The 17,688-nt window shown below is 38.8% G+C and overlaps 1 protein-coding gene across 3 annotated transcripts; it reads left to right on the top strand.

Moving 5' to 3' along the window:
• Nucleotides 1–2,999: 2,999 nt before the first annotated feature.
• Nucleotides 3,000–6,655, top strand: LOC149179550 (protein RGF1 INDUCIBLE TRANSCRIPTION FACTOR 1-like). Of its 3 annotated transcripts, none has more exons than XM_089415689.1 (6): nt 3,000–3,183; nt 4,808–4,872; nt 5,050–5,163; nt 5,358–5,558; nt 5,826–6,041; nt 6,174–6,655. In XM_089415689.1, the coding sequence occupies exons 3-6, from the start codon at nt 5,161–5,163 to the stop codon at nt 6,522–6,524; spliced, it is 771 nt and encodes a 256-aa protein (XP_089271815.1). In that variant the 5' UTR covers nt 3,000–3,183; nt 4,808–4,872; nt 5,050–5,160; the 3' UTR covers nt 6,525–6,655. The 3 variants fall into 3 exon arrangements, with proteins under 3 accessions (XP_089271815.1, XP_089271814.1, XP_089271816.1); XM_089415688.1 differs by lacking the exon at nt 3,000–3,183 and adding an exon at nt 3,364–4,339; XM_089415690.1 differs by lacking the exon at nt 3,000–3,183 and adding an exon at nt 4,403–4,583.
• Nucleotides 6,656–17,688: the final 11,033 nt, after the last annotated feature.

Below are 17,688 nucleotides of genomic sequence, written 5' to 3'. Positions count from 1 at the left end.
ATAGAAGAAAACAGTGAGGAAGATGAAGAGCAGGAGGAGAAACAAGAAGAAGAAGTAACAGACAATGTAATCAATGATGATGCAAGCCCAGAAAAGGCTGAAATAGACAGATTTGAGGTAAGACCCCCACCAAGGAGATCAGGTAGGAAGACTCGATTATCATCTAAATTGAAAGACTATGCATTAATGTCAAAGATTGTAAACATTGTAGAACCTGCAAATTATGAGGAAGCGAGTAAATCTGATGCATGGAGGGCTGCAATGTATGAGGAAATAGAATCAATAAACAGAAACCATACTTGGGATTTGGTTGAATTTCCTGAAGGTAAAACCCCCATAGGATGCAAATGGCTGTATAAACAAAAAATAAATGCAGATGGGAGTATAGAGAAATTGAAAGCTAGACTGGTAGCAAAGGGTTACTCACAGAAAGAGGGAATAGATTTCGATGACACCTTTGCTCCTGTAGCCAAATTAAACACCATTAGAATGCTAATTTCCTTAGCAAAAAAACACAAATGGCAGCTACACTAGCTAGATGTCAAGTCTGCATTTCAGAATGGTGACTTGAAGGAAGAAATTTATTTAGTACAGCTTGAAGGTTTTGTGAAAAAGGGGCAGGAACATCTTGTGTGTAAATTGAAAAAGGCACTTTATGGTTTAAAACAGGCACCCAAGTCGTGGTATGAGAAATTTGACTCATTTTTTGTTCAGCATGGCTTTCATAGGAGCTTGAATGATCCAAATCTGTATACCAAGTTTAATAAACAGAGGCAAATTATTTTGATTTCTTTGTATGTAGATGATATGATCATAATAGGGAATGCTAACAATCTGATCAAAGAAATCAAATAGCAGATGTCACAAGTGTTTGAGATGAAAGATCTCGAAAACCTTCATTATTTCTTGGGATTGGAGGTATGGAAAGACTCTGGACAAACTTTTCTTACTCAAGGGAAGTATGCCAGAAGCTTGCTAGAAAGGTTCAAAATGGAGTAGTGCAGATCAGCAGCAACACCATTACAACAGAACTTAAAGTTGAGCAGTGACGATGGTACTAAAGAGGTGGATGCTACCATGTACAGACAGCTAGTTGGCAGTTTGATATATCTGACTACAACTAGACCAGATTTGGCATATTCTGTTAGTGTGTTGAGCCAGTTCATGTCAAAACCACTCGAAAGTCACTGGGTCGCAGCAAAAAGTGTGTTGAGGTATCTTAGTGGTACTAGTAATTATGGCATTTTGTACACTGACACTTCTGATGTTATTCTAGCAGGTTTTTCAGATTCCGATTGGGCAGGTAACTTGGATGATCGAAGATCTATCACAGGTTACACATTCAGCATTGGATCCGGGGTCATAGCATGGAGCAGCAAAAAGCAGCACACTGTAGCTCTATCTTCATGTGAAGCTGAGTACCAAGCATTGTGTGCAGCCACATGTGAAGCTATCTGGTTGAGAAGACTTCTCAATGATGCAGGAGAAGAGAAGAAAGAATCAACTATTATCAAAACCGACAACCAGAGTACCATCAAGCTTGCATACAATCTAGTCTTTCATAAAAATACCAAGCATATCGATACTCAGGTTCATTTTGTTCGAGAGAAACAACAGTCAAAAGAGATATGTGTTGAATATTGTAAAACTTGTGATAACATGGCTGATATTTTTACTAAGCCTCTTGGGCGTGTAAAGTTTGAATTGTTTAGAGGGATGCTAGGAGTTCAGGATAATCCTTTCTCCATTAATGGGGGGAGTTGAAAATAATTAATATTATTTTGTATTAATGGAGAAATGGTTACACAAGTTGTAACGTATCTCCTTAGTTTAGGATTTGTTCCTAGAGTTTAGGTGTTTGGTTGCAACTTCCTGAGTTCTAGTAATGTAATTAATGATGTAATTGCTCATTGGATGGAAAGTAGAGTGTATGGAGAGAGTTCTCTTTATTTGAGTGCAGTCTCCAGGTGTAGTACTCACCTGTGAGCTGTAACTCCTTCTTTTTCAATTAAGTCTGATTTTTATCTAAAATTTGTGAATTTATCCATTTTTAAATCAACTTACTAACAATATTTACATGGCTTTATGTATTTGAACTAAATGTTAAACACAAAATACTTTACTTGTCAATTTTCTAACATAAATAATTGTATAAAGTAATATATTTCTTCAGCAGCTTTAAAAAATAAAATACAAACTTATCCAGCTATTAACTTCTCTTTGGGATACTAAAAATATTTTAACTTCTGTGTACGTAGAGAGTTCTCTTTGTTTGAGTGCAGTCTCCAGATACAGTACTCACCTGTAACCTGTAACTCCTTTTTCAATTAAGTCTGATTTTTATCTAAAATTTGTAAATTTATCCATTTTTAAACCAACTTACTAACAATATTTACATGACTTTATGTATTTGAACTAAATGTTAAACACAAAATACTTTACTTATCAATTTTTTAACATAAATAATTGTATTTACATGACTTTATGTATTTGAACTAAATGTTAAACACAAAATACTTCACTTATCAATTTTCTAACATAAATAATTGTATAAAGTAATATATTTCTTCCGCAGCTTTAAAAAATAAAATACAAACTTATCCAGCTCTTAACTTCTCTTTGGGATACTAAAAATATTTTAACTTCTGCTTGGTGTACTTAAAATATTTGCATGGCCTTATATGTTGGACAAAAAATTCTCATGCATAAATTTAAGGTGCTATATTTATCCGGCGAGCTTCCCAAAAAACTAAGATTTTTCAAAAGTATTTGCATGGCCTTCAGTGTGTAAGTTAACCATGGATGAATTTTCTAAGCTAAATAATTATGGCGCAAAAAGTAATATTTATACAGCGAACTTTACATGCCTAATGAGGAGAGGGGAATATATAGATATGAAGGAAGAGTCGCACGCGGCAAAAGTGGGATCCTTTTACTGCAATCGTGGAATGAGAGCCACGCCCAGCCGCTCCATAAAACCCATTCTCCTGCTCACCGATTGGGCACTTATGACGCGCCCAGCAAGAAGTGAGGTATGACATGTGACGGAGGTAACAACTTTGTCTGGACCGCTGCATCACTGCAAATCTGATTTGCAAAAATCGGCCTTAAAATATTGGGTTCCGTCCATATCCAATACATAACCCAATCTGACTTGGCGGCACATGATTGGTTCATCATAGGGTGCGTATTATTTTTTATTATAATAATTGCTTGCTTTTGTGATTTCTTGCAACGCTTATCTTTTACAGACCCCGGTGTGTCCGCTTTTTTGAGTGTTAGCCGGATTCGATCCCTGGTGCATAGAAGGACCCTGGTTTGCCCTTTTGTTTTGTCTGGTCAACGTTGGTGGCATTTAATGTAAAATTCCAGTTCGCGTCTTTTGGCGAAGATTTGTCTGACAATATGTCAGAAATTGTGTTTGGTTTTTGCCGTCAGCTCCGGAACATTTTTTAGCTTTGCGTAGAGAACAGTAAAAGGGCATATGGGTTTTGACGTCCGTGCGCACGAGTTCTCTTCTCGAATGCAAAATGCTATGTAACTTCATTAATTTATGTATTCATGGATAAATATGAATGTCCTCTGAGCCTGCCGCGTCAGATCGGGGGGCGGCGGCCTAGCCGGTGGTCGCGACTCTCCCTAGCATTGCAAGGGCGGTGAAACCGGATTGGCAACGGGAAGAACAGGTTGTAGCCGGGTGGGAGTCTGGGCTGCACACGTGTCTTGCCAAGAGGGCTTCGTTAAAAGGCGGCGGGTGGAGAGTGCCTCGCCGGCGGTAGTGCGGACCTATGAAAAATCCCCTCGCCGTTTACCGCCGAGTTCTGTGGACGAATTAAGAGTCAACAACTCTCTGTAGGCCCTTGACGCTTTGGGCAGGCCTAAGGATCGCGCGGTTCTCGAGGATCGGACGGTGGTAATCGACTCCCGGGGCTTCCGGGATGCTCTGGCAGCCGCTCGATTTGGGGGAGTCTAGGGGAAGAGGTGCGAGATCCGTTGTGGCTGGGGTGGGCTTTGTAGTTTTCGCTCTATTTTTGATCCGACCATAGCCTTTTTAGCGCTGCTGCTTTCAGGCTTTTGTTTTCATTGGGAAGCATTAGTTTTGTGCTTGTGTTTGTATATTGTGCAAGTTGAATGTCGGTGGATGATTCCAGTTAGGTTATTTTGGAGAAATCAAGACTCTGCATAATGCACAGCTCAGAGCAGAGGCTGAATTGATTCGGCGCTGTGCAGGGGTTTTGTTGTAAGGGACGGTGCAGAATCAAGGGTTAGAGTTTTCATTGTTGTGATCGACAGATTCTAGCGTTTTGTTAGGCTTGCTTATAGAAACCTCAATTACCAGGTAAAAACCCATGTTTTGGCTTTGTTTTGTAGAATATTGTGATTCTGTGAGCCATGGGCGTTTGTTTCTTTGTAGGGAATCTGTGGATTAATTCATACCTTCCAATGCATTGTGTTTTGTGTTGATTGTGGTTTTGCTGTACTTTTATTCGCTAAACGAAGTTTTCCCCTGTTTTTCTGTTGCGTGAGTCTACCGTTCTGTGCGCATTTGCTGCCGTCGTGAAGGCATCATCGAGGTTTTCTCGGTTTGTTTCGAGGCTGTTAGAATTATGTACTAATTTTGTCTTAAGATTGAAGAATTCCTTGTGAGAATCGGCAATGGCCCGTTCCCGGGAATTTTCCTTTCGTGCGCTGCTTTTCTTTAAGCTATTGTAAAGATGTCAATAAGGCAGGCGAACGCAACTAGGAATTGACATTTACCGAATTTGCTCTTGTATTCTAAATAAGTCCATGTGTTTGGTGGTTGCAGGGACTTTAAGGTAAATTCGTCCACGAATTTGGCCATTGAATGCATTCAAGAAGCCAATCATAAAGGTAAATTTTTTAAGCCGCCTGCTGTTCCTTAGACGAAATGCAGTGAAGGAAAATTGTTAGACGAGGTAGCTCCTTGTAGGAAATTCTCTGTTAGGTCTAATTTCTGCGAATGTGGCGGGAAAAATTGATACTGAAGCTAATTGACAATGAAGCTTTTCTGATTTTTCATGGCTGCAGTGGTTTGAGGAAGGCGGTCGTTACCTTTTGTCGGTGCAACAGAGGAAGAGCAAGCTGGCGATAGAGAATCGGCCGAAAGCTCATATTTTCAAGACGAGAGACAAAAGAATCATGGTAAGTTCTCCTTTTCGGCCCGCCCGAGGCCAGAAAAAGATGTTCCTGTCTCAATATTCGTGCAAAGTCTTTAGAAGTTTGGGAAAATTCAATGGCTGCTGGTTAATCCTGTGCTCCTTCATGATTTTCTGTGTCTTTTCGTTAATGTATTTAATCTTTCCATTAAATGACCTCTCTGTACTGTCGGTCCGCAGGTTGGAACAATGTTACCTCTGCGTGACGAAGAATTCGGCCCTCCGTGGCTGGAACCTCTGCTGAAAACACATTTCTTCCAGCCGTGCCAGTTCCATGGAGATTCAAGCAAAAGCGATGGCAATATGTTCTGTCTAAACTGCAGGGGAGAGGCGTTGTGCACTTATTGCCGAGCACGCCACAAGGACCATCACATTGTGCAGGTATGGGCTGCCTTGAATGTCGATTCTGTTAAATTCCGTTCAGGTATAGGCCGCTTTGAATGTCGATTCTTTTAAATTCTGTTTAGTATAGGCCGCCTTGAATGTCGTCTTTTATAAATTTTATTCAGGTATAGACCGCCTTTAATGTCGTCTTTTTATGAAATTCTGTTCAGGTATAGCCTTCTTGTCGATTTTCTTAAAAGATTCTGGTCTAAAATATTAATTTACGGAGGTCTCTGACATTTGTTATTATGAATGCATTTACAGATAAGACGGTCCTCCTACCATGACGTGATACGGGTTTCAGAGATACAGAAAGTCTTGGACATCACAGGCGTGCAGACCTACATTATCAACAGTGCAAGAGTCGTTTTCCTCAACGAAAGACCTCAGCCAAGGCCGGGCAAGGGCGTTACCAATACTTGCGAGATTTGCGAGCGAAGCCTTGTGGATACATTTAGGTTTTGCTCCCTCGGATGCAAGGTATAAATCCATAAATTCCTTTCAGAATATCTCTGCCATTTCTACCGTTTTTTATTCCATCTCTTACGTTATTTACAAAAAACTCGAACGCTATTGTTATTCTGTTCAATGACGATCTCTGTTGATCAATAGCTGCAAGGAATAAAGCGCCACCGGGACATGACATTCATCTTGCCTTCAAAGCACCAGAGGGACGAATCCGAAGACTCTTCTTCTCAGAAAAGAGTCAGAATATCAAACAGGAGTTTTGAGTATTTCTCGGAAGAGAATGGCGCAGAGAGCACGTCCATCGATGGCATCACGTCCTTCAAGGCAGAAGATGACGCCAATAATCTCGAGACCGTCAGATTTCGTTACAGCCCGAATGGCAATCCCCAAGTTATTAACCCTCCTACGCCACCGATTGTATCAATCCACAGAAACGCCAGGAGGCGAAAGGGGATTCCACACAGAGCACCACTGGGGACATTATATGCCATTTGATACAACGAACCAGTGTCCAGCCCTCGAGCAATATCCTAAGAAGTATTACAGGCAAAACTTTAAGAGAATTACCATCTAATATGATATATGGTAGATTCATTTGCAGCGACTACAGGGATAATCTATAGAAAGCATATATTGCAGGTTTAAAAGCATATTTGGAGAACATTTCAGTTTCAAATTTTCTTTCATCTGCAACGCAGCCAGGCCATTGTACATGTTTTCCACACCTCACAGGAAAGATAAGTAGTTATCTTATTATAATTATTACCATGTCTAGAAGAAGACCCTGCTGCAAATGTCCTGTATAAGTGTAGGTATTCTTTCATTATTAAATATCCTCAGGGAGGAAAAGTAGTGTAGTCAGAACTTGTAGAAACTTTTGAAGGTGGATTTGTTATAAATGTATATACTATAAATAAATCAAAGCAAGTGAAGTGTATTCCTTCCTTCCTGCAGCTTCTGGGTCCAATGTTCAATAATGCTATCCTTGCTCTCTGCAAGGAACAGTAGAATTAATAAATATGATGACCAAATATTCGTCTCTTTCAAACTTCAATAAATAAGCTTGTTTTCACATTTGTGTTTATGGAAGAGCAGGGCTGACCGGCCTTTTTGACCGTGAAGCACCACGCTGAAAGATTCCGCGAACAGAGCCATTAATTTGTTTTTAGAACTTTTCAAGGTGGATTTGGGAAAACATTATGACCTCTCTTCTCTGGCCGCCATTGAGGGCAATAGAAAATCTCTGAAGCCAAACTGTCCATGGAAATTCATTGTACATATCTCCAAAATTTTATAAAATGCTCCAACCTATTACAATAATACCTAAACCCTACAATATGTGATAATGATAAACATTTTTATATGATACAAGTTCAATCAATTGCTTTCATAGCCCGAGTTTCAAGTTTTTCCGGCTTCAACGCCCCTGTGAAGGTCATTTTGACTTAATATTGTAACAATTCCCAGTCCACAAATACGAACACCTGGTATTTTGATAGATTAAGCTGGCTGGTTTGTTCATCTACCAAAGGTGTTAGGATCCTGAGTGGTTTACATTGAATTAAAATATTTTTCGGCCTAAACGTTTCATTGGCCTACGACTCTGTTCTCATTTAATATTTCCAAAAATTTGTACTCCATTTAATTTAGTCAATTTGGGAGGCTTCAATTACGACCCAGCATTTGTATTACTCAACACCAACCTTCCATTCAATTGATTTTTTTTTTTTGATTCCAAACCGTCTTCAACATCGAACGCCGCAGTGAAATACTGACCTCCAATAATTTGTTTCTTTTATATTTTGCGATTGTGAGAGAACGACTTTAGAGTTGGGAAAGAGACAAGCCCCACCAGCACCGCCTCGCTCGGCGTTCACGCTACACCTTTGAACGGGGTTTAGAAAAGTCAAAATATTTATGTAACGCTAACCTGGAGCGAAACTTCCTATCTGGTGCATGGGTGGGTCACCGGGAATTATTTTCACTCGCGATTTGGGAAGAAGCGGCTAAGTTAGGGACGGGCTTAAACTTGCGTGATTATCTATTCCATGAGGTGGGTCACTGGGAATTTTCAGTCGCAACTTTGGAAGAATTCCCTAACTTAGGGGCTCTATCCCTTTCTATCACTGTCTCTAATTTGGAACGAAAAAGGAAAAAGAACCTCATAAGTTGGTTAACGTCCTCTGTTTCTTCGAGGGCACAGAGGTCATTGCAAAAACCGACTTTCTTGGCTGACGTGAGCACATGTGGCAGGCGGTTTCTCGTCCACCTATTCACCGGTCACGTGTCCAGGTGTCCCACATGGTCACCCATTCGCCACGCAGAGAACGAAAGCAACACGCTGCCCCGGGGCCAAAGGGAGCGGCAGTTCGTTCCGTGTTTGCAATCGCAAGCTAATAATTAACTATAATAATTTCCCAGCTTCTCCTTTTAGTACGTGGCAGTGAAGTCATTGGCCGGAAAGCGGTAATCCCCGGAGTCCCCGTCAGAGTAATCCTCACCCTGAACTATCCGAGTCCACGTAGGACTGTTTAATGAAAAACCCTAACAAATGTTATCGAGAAGCGAACGGACTCGGAGTCCGTGACACGTATTTCCGGGAAGGCCAAGTGCAAACAAGCGAGCCAGGAATCTAGAGTGTAAAAAATCAGGTACAACTTTCGCCCATGGTCCGTAGCCCCCGTAGCTCTGATACCCACCTGGTCACATGAATCCCCAAAATCCATACAATGGGATCACTATCAAGGGTACTATCCATCCATGAGTCTCAACTATATTTTCCTGGGTGTCCGTAGTGAAGTCAACTACTTAGGTAAGAGGTAGTTGCGTGGTTGGCTATAATTTATACATTGAGTGATGGAGGCATTGAAAGCAAAATGTGAAAGCAGGGTAGAGGGCATCTGATGCCCTACTTTGTTTGTAGTGATTGAAACAAATCTGAGGAGGGCTTGTTGGACTTCATTCAGATAATGACTATTATATGTATTATTGTGCTTTTTACAGGTATAAATTATGTGCATTATTGCTAATCGTGTGGTTACATTATGGGCATGACCAGGTGGAAATCCATATAAGATTCCAATATATTAATTGCAAAACACGAGTATATATATGAAGTCACACACGTGCATTTAGCAATCCATTAGCTCAAGGAATATTCTTATCTACTTTCCCTTTATATATCTACGTATTATATTATCTTTCCGTGCCTTCTACTCTTTATTGCAAGAATCTTAAAAGTATTAGTGAAAGCGATTTTTAATAAAGTCATCTGAAAATATAAACAGCAGTTTGCCAAAATATTCTCTTATTCATTTCCTTCTTATTTAGGCAATCATGGCATCTTTTAGTTTCGTCCATTATATATGATAAAGTGTCAAAGGAATTGTTCCTCACTCCCATCTATATATATATATGTATATACATTTTCAGATTAGCCCTTTAATTTAATTGGCATGGAATCTAACAAACCCACCCATGAATGATTAGGTGTGTCCAACAATGTGTATTATAGAAATGTGGTTATGGTAAATCCAAGTATGGGAATCTTTATGGTTATACATGCCTAACAAATATACAATGATTCCATTAAACAATTTTGTTCGGCCGTACTGTTTGGTTAAAGGTTGACATTAAAATTTATGTATTCACACATTTCTCACTATAGCTTTCATAAATGACCAGGACATATAGATTCTTGATAAGAGACATAGACATAATTTGTATTGTAACATGGCGTATGTATTGTTATTTTAGGGAGTCTCTTAACCAAGATAAACAACACCAAAGTTTCGCTGTATAATTGGTGTTTTGGAAAAAGTCTAGTCAAAACGGAATCTCATGATTGGGCTTTATACTCCTTGTTTGTGGGCTTACAAATGACATAAATTATTCAAATGTAAACGTAACCCTTTAGGACTCTTTACATCATGGTCAAGGTTTCACCAATACAAGTAGATAATAATAGTTTTATGAATGTCATGGAATCTTAGAGTAGCACAAGCTTTCCAATTAAATTTTTGTCACTGCTCACGAGGAATGATGCATGAATAATGATGCATGAATGTTCGACCAACTTGTAACAACATACATTAATGTCTAACATAAAAAAATTAAATTTTTGTCACTGCTCACGAGAAATGATGCATGAATGTTCGACCAACTTGTAACAACATACATTAATGTCTAACATAAAAAATTATCGTTCAATATAATGTTTTTGGAGGATATAAACATATCTTGGAGAAACATTTGGTAACATGATATGCCTTCCTTACTTATTTCCCCTTAGAGGCTCTTATCCTTGATCAACTAATGTAGTGAGATCAAGTGAGTTAATTTATGGTGGCAAGTTAATCAATAATGATTGTTATTATTTAGAGAAGATATGGTTAATTTTAATTATAGTTTTCTTTTTTTCCTAAGGAAAAATCATAAGTTTCATTGATAGAGGTGAAAATTATATGTTGTAAATGCCTTTGTGGGCATATCAAAAAGTAAACTGACTATATAAATAACCACACTGATAAGTAAAAAGATGAGAATAAAGGTTCAGGGTTAATGAGACTACGACCTTTGCCATAACTGTCTAGACATCAACAAAAACGAAAGCTTTATAGAACAACCTTGCTTACAATTTAATTTACATGTATATAGAGATCAACTTGAAAAGCCATATTGAAACAAAAAGTAGATCTTACAATTAGTTGATGAAAAAAGAAGAGAAAAAATCATGAACATCGAAACCATGCAAAAAAGAGGCTCATGCTTCTTCCATTTGCAAACCATCTATAAATGGGCTATGGAAGTACTCATAGTGCTCATTTCCAATTTGCTCTGTGATCTGCGAGGAGCCCCAAGCTTGTTGCACACTTGCCTTGGATAGTTCATTAATAATGACATTCGCTCCATGTATATATGACATGTGATATGATTGATTTTTTTTTTTAACAAAGAACCTCCTCCAAGATAGGCCTGAGTTTATGCATGTGTCATTTAGAAATGCCATTAAACTAGTTGACAACAATGAGTGAATCACCAAAGATCTACAACTGTTGGCACCCTTTTTCTAAAGAAAATAGAAGTAATAAGTTGAGGCTTAGAATCTCAACATAGTTATTTGAACCTTGTCCCAAACCGCTTTTGAGCTTGAAAGAGTGATTTTCATTTATGAATAAAATTGCACCGTCCCCGCTAAGGCGTCCCACTTGGGAAGAACCATCAAAATACGCCCAGGGCCACATTCTGTGCACTTGTTCCTTTGAAACAATTTTTGGCTTATGGCTTGGGGCTTCATCAACGATGAGTTCATAGATAGAAATCACCTGCACAACAACTCTGTCAAGGCTCATTTCATTGCCTTGAAAAATAACTTTGTTATGCGCGAGACAAATTCCCCTGTTGATAATCGGAGGAATATTTCTCAATTTTTTTGGATTTTCCGAATTCCACCAGGCTTTCCATGCGACCTTATAAGATAAACCCTGCCAGATTAGGTCCATAGAGAGGGCAGATCAGACAAAATACTAAATTTGGTTGGCATAAGAGCATGACAAAAATAGGTGATCAAAAGATTCTTTAGCAATTTTGTATAAGGGACACCAACTTGGGCTTGCAAATGCCCTCTTTATGATATTTTCACATAAAAGGAATTTTATTTTCAAGAAGACACCATAGGAACAATCTAGATTTTGCAGGGCATTTTAGTTTCCAAATCGGCTTCCACCACCAGGAAGGGGGATCAGGTTTTTTATCAGCGATGATTAACAGGTAGCCCAATTTCAGAATCCCCAAAAGGGGAATGAATCCACTGTAGCTCATCTTCCCTGTTTTGAAGCCGAACATGAAAAAAATTTAAATACATGGTGTAATTCCGCCATAGGTGATGCCAAACATTTGGTAAATTTAATTGCTGAGAATCTAGCCATCCCTAAGCCCAAATGGATGTGTCATCTGGGTCTGCCACCTAATTTAAGGTTATTCTTCCACTTTCCTCAAGGAAATCCACCATTTCCTAAGGAAGAAGATAATTGTCTCCACAACCAGACCATAGGTCATGTCCTATTCTCACACATTCTCCTGATCCCACTTTCCAAGCCAATCCTTTTTCAGTGACATAAAAAGAATTTAGAACTACTTTCTGGACTACCGATACATTTAATTAATTCTTATTTGGGGATCTGACCCAGTGCTCCACAAAATTTTGGAAGATATATTTTCTATGGACCACCTCTTTCCATAGACTTTCAGTGGAGATCATCCTCCATCCAACGTTGGCTACTAAAGCCTTTGAGAAACATACCAGGTTCTTTAGGCCCCAACCTCTCCATTTCTTTGGAACTACAATTTTATCCCATTTTACCCAGGGGAAGATATGCCCATCCTTGGAACCCAACCAAAGAAATATGCAACAACTTTTGGAACAAAATTAAGGATCCCTTTTGGAATCTAAGACAAAGACATCCAAAAGACCGAGATGGCCTCAAGGGCCTGAGGATGAGCCTACCAACACGAGAAAGACAATAAAAACTCCATGCCTTGAGATGCTTCACAATCTTAGCAAGGAACCAGTGCCAATATGCCTTTTTATAGTCATTTGGCTTTAGGTTTCACACCCTCATCGAAAGCCAGACTGGAAAGGAAAATGATTTTGGGCAATAGTAGTATCCTACCTAGAGAGGCTTACTTCAGAGAAGGAATATTTTGGTAAATTGATCAACATCCAAATAGATTTTTCAAATAGAGAGAGAGCAACTTTGATTTCATTTAGATCCCCCCTGGACCCATCATTGAACAAAAGTACATCGTCAAAAAAAAGGAGATGAGTGATGGCCAAACCACCAATCAATGTGGCACCTTTTAAGTATCCTCTTCCTTTTGCCTCCACCAACAGTCGACTTAAACCTTCAACCACTAGAATAAACAACAAGGGAGATAAAGGACATCCCTGGCGTAAGCCTCTTTCAACATGAAAAATTCAGATGTTGATCCATTTATTCAAAAAACAAAAAAAATTGATGTGATGCAACACATAATCGAATTAATGAAACTCACTTCAAAACCAAGATGTGTAAGCAACATTCTGATATAGTCCAACTAACTCTGTGGTATGCCTTGGAAAGGTCAATTTTAAGCACCGTTATTTTAAGCTTCTTAGTTTTTAAGCTATGAAGCCCCTCTTGAGCAACCCCAATTGCCTCGTGACTTTGTCTGCCTTCCAAAAAGGCAAATTACTCCTTAGAAATATTTTGTAACAACACTAGTTTCAACCTATTTTCAATAATCTTTGCAATGATATTGTAGATGTTATTGTGCAAAGAGATAGGCATGGACTTATCAAAAGAATGCAAAGGGCATGCCTTCAGGATAAGAGTGATGAAAGTCGTGTTAAATGCATCATACATCCTACTAGATATCCTAATTTCCTCTACAAATTTCAAAATGTCTCCTCCTAATATATCATAAAATTTGGTGACCATCCACCCATAAGGCCCCGAGCTTTTGTCCCTGTGGAATCCATGGAATACTTTTCCTAGCTCCTCTTCGAAGACAGGCTCCATGAGAGAGCGATTTATATTTTCACCAACATATTTGAGGAAGTGTCAAGCAAGATCAATCACCTCTCTAAGTGAGGCATCTCAAGGTGCCCTGAAAAGAGATCTAAAATGATTGATTCCCAAATAGTATTAATAACACGTCGCCCCTTCACAAAGTGTCGAAAAAACTCTGTGTTTTCATCCCAACTCTGTAACCACACTACCTTGTTCTTTAGCCTCTAGGTTTCCTCCCTTTCATCCAAATTTCTCTACTTGGAAGCCTCTAGCTAAATAATATGCTTCTTTGAGTCCACTAACAGGTAGCCTCACCCAGTAGGATCTTCTAACTGCTCCAGTTCTTGATCAGTTTTTTTGAAGATCTCCTCCCTTTCAAGATTTCTCCTTTGACCAATCCATAGAATCCTTTTTCAATATCTCAAGGTCATATGCAAATTAGGCCAAGAATGATCCTTCCCTTTCCAGGACACAATGGTTCGTTTGTACCTTAGCCTTTGAGATATAATATTTTCGACCTCTTGGGGTTCCTAAAGAGTTTAATGGGAGAGAGAGGTACCAAAGATTCTAGGGGAGTAGATAGCTTTGATTTCGAGCAAAAATTATATCGAGAGCCCATGTCATAGATCAATGACGTATACCCTGGAATTGAAAGGGATGGAGTAGGGGTCAGGCAACATGCATATACAAAGGAATGGAACAAGGGATTGGGATAAGGCTAGGATCAGAGACAATTTGTCCCAAAGATGAACAAGGGCAATATGAGGAGGAGAAATCCATAATGAATGAGAAAAATAAATTATTGGATTTGAAACAGGATGGAAAAATGAGACGGTACCTATCCCCAGCGCTTCCGATGAGGACACATTCAGTCCTAGTGAAATGAAATGAGCTCCTTGACATGATTCAACTTCTTATCTTCCTCCATTGGGTTGACTTCAAGGTCATCGACTCGATCATTCACTATAAACTTCCTCGAAATGGAGAGGATGCCCCCTTTTTCGCTTATGATAAACCTTCACCTTGGGCCTTCTTCCCCTTTATGCCCAAGCAACGGGAAATCCTTTAGCACATGGCCTTCATCATGACATCTTCGACATCTAAATGACACACCTTCATAGTCGAACATTTTTTTGTGAGACATACCCCTATAAAAGATGTTTAGGGTAGAAACTAAACCCTCCCAAGTGTTCATATTTACCAATAATCGAGCATATTCTATTTTTCCAGGTTCTTCAAAAGATCTGTCAGCTTCCAGGAAAGTTCCCAACTTATCTCCAATTAGGCAAAAAATATTCTGAGACCAAAATTGCATGGGAAATCTTGGAAGATGAACCCAAATCGACCCAAACCCCAACTTCTCCCTATTAGGATTAAAGAGGGGAGACCATCTCTTAAGAAAAATCAGAGTTGATTCAATGCACCAAACCCTATACAACGCTGAGCTTATGTCTACTTCCAACTTGAATTTGAAAGAAAACTATCCTTGTGTAAGTGTGTGAACCGCGATAGATCAAACATGTTCTATCCCTAAACAATGTTTTCCCCTTCCCACAACTTAACCACCGAGTAATTTCTGCCTCGGACCCGGTTGAATAAAACTCACTCAACTATGTCCATAACCTCCTCAAACTAAACCCCATCTCCAAGCTCGAGATTCTCCTCTTCTCCTTTGAGGTTAGTACATTTTATTTTCTTTCCTTCTTTCCAACTCTTTGGAACATATGCCACACTTACATCTAGTAACTCTGAAGGGGGATCCTCCTATTGGATGTTAGCCCCAGACCACACATAACTGACATCAATTCCACAGTTTAGAGGAGCTCACACGTCCAACCCTAGCTACCCAATATGATGAGTAACATTTGTGACGAACGTTCCAGAGGATAAACCCCATAATCCTAAGCTTCTAGGAGCAGAACTCCCCATGGAAAACACACCACAGGAAGTCTCTAAGGCAATATAAGAAACACACTACAACCCTTCACAGGAATTGTACCTTCATTAAGAATTTGACAAGAACCTCCAAAATTTGAAAACCCTAAACCTTCATATTCCAGCTGATAACCCTAAGAGATCCCATGGATCTCACGATCAACCTAATCAGCAGAAGTTGAATTTATTTGCGATATACTCTCTAGCAGGGTTTCCATAGGATCTCTTGGAGCTTGAGCTTCAATCCCTTGCAAAAATTGGTTTGGAAACCCTAACAACAAGCCCTAAAACCCTATTGATAAAGCATCGTTTAATTCATATTGCGAAACTAATGAAAGGGGGGAAATATTTTTGGTCCTGTAGTGATCCAAGGTCAGGAGAGAGGAAAAGATCCCAAACTTTGGTGTGCTAGGTGTAGCCCTATCCTCCATTTCAAGAAGCTGAGGTGACGATTCTTGCTAGATGGAGGTAATCTTAGTGGGATCGATGGAATAGCCAACCTCTTATTCCATACTAATTTTCTTCCCAACCATTGAACCCTGGACCACAAGTAGATTTAGGAAAGAAAAGAACCATTCCAACCATTAAACTATCGTCCAACCAACAATCCTACCACTTTATCATCACTGATGCCTAAAGCACTCGACTCACTCCATTCCTCTTATTTATGTAATTTACTAAAAATAACTGGAATATATTACCCCATTAGATCTCATAAACTACCTACTCCTCCAACAAAGGCAAAAATATTTTCCATTATGTCTTCAGACCATCAGAAAAACTCCCACCCACTACGAAACAACTTCTGCTGATTAGCTAGAGGGGTTCTAACCACCTTCTATATTTAGAAAAATGTCGCTCACTTTCTCATCACCTTCGCTACTAACCTTAGTTGCAAGAGCTATCCTCATTTATCAACCTCCAAAACTGTTATAATCAACATGTCAAGGTAATAAAAATGAATCAAATTTGATCATATTTTTCTAATTTTGGTTTTAATATATATAAAAGTGAGCTCTAAGACACCCATGATATTCTTTGCAATCTAATCTTGTGTTTCATTATTTTATGTGACTATTTCTTTAACTTATTGAACACTCATAGTGCATTCATATCAATGGTATCAAAGTACGAGATCTATACTCATTTGAGAACTTTACCTTGTTCACAATAGATTTCGTTGAACATATTGGCATGCTAGAACTCATTAAGGGTTTTCATCATCCTTGTTAGACACTTAAGGTTTCACTTCCTCAACTTGAGGGTCACCTTTACCCTTGTTGGTAGGCTATTATTTATTTATTTATTGTTATTCTTATTATTAGATCCTCTATATGGTTTTCGTCATTGTTGATTCCTTTATCTCCATGGATCCAAAATGGGATCACCTCCTAGATTAGAAAACCAAGACAACACGAATGTAAATTAATTTTTTTTATCAGAATTTTCAATAAAAAAGTTATCATGCATGAGATTACGCAAACCTTCCAATCTATACTCGAACTCACATTCGCACCATCCGCACAAGAATAAAATGGATGTTAGGATATCCAAATCCTAATTCTTTAGGCATTTTGGATAACAATGCCTTAAATTACTGGATTCATACATTTACAATCTACTTCAAAAACCACATGAACCTCTCTAAGTCAAAGAAACTAGACATTGCTACTATGCAGTTACATGATTTGAACTTCACTTGGTAGTAGAATAATGAGAACATTTGTGGTGAGCCATCTACCTAGCATTTAGTCTATATAAAATTAAGTGAAGAAAAAGACATGTTTGTTAGTAATTGTTGAATCATGCACAAGTTGGTGCTCTGCTCCCACTTTATCATTTAAGTTTCTAAACAAATATTTTAACATGATGGTTAAAACAACACAAATTTCTAAGGTAGTTCATCCACCACTATATTGAGGATTTTACCATGACTCTTATCCCTCTACCCGGTTCCCTTTTAGGTAAAACCCTAATGCCAACTCTTGTAAGGGTTTTTTTTTTCGCTTTCTTGTTGTCTCATGTTTCAATATTGTATTAATGTTATTTCAGTGCTTACAGGTGTTAGACTGCAGATGCGTTTCTTCTAGTTTCAAGGTAAGATATGAATTGAGAACCGAACCCATGCTGAACTTTTCTTCTAGGTATATTTGTGTTCTCTTTTCCAATAATCG

The sequence above is a fragment of the Pinus tabuliformis genome, chromosome 3_2, assembly GCF_031772625.1.
Source record: "Pinus tabuliformis cultivar Carrire ecotype Pingquan chromosome 3_2, CPIR1, whole genome shotgun sequence".
In the NCBI taxonomy this organism is placed as follows: Eukaryota; Viridiplantae; Streptophyta; class Pinopsida; order Pinales; family Pinaceae; genus Pinus; species Pinus tabuliformis.
This window is presented reverse-complemented; position numbering and strand designations above follow the sequence as displayed.

Coding starts and splice junctions, on each gene's coding strand:
- LOC149179550 (XM_089415689.1), top strand. Junction 5,559..5,825: donor AGGACCATCACATTGTGCAG/GTATGGGCTGCC, acceptor ATGCATTTACAG/ATAAGACGGTCCTCCTACCA. Junction 6,042..6,173: donor TTTGCTCCCTCGGATGCAAG/GTATAAATCCAT, acceptor GTTGATCAATAG/CTGCAAGGAATAAAGCGCCA.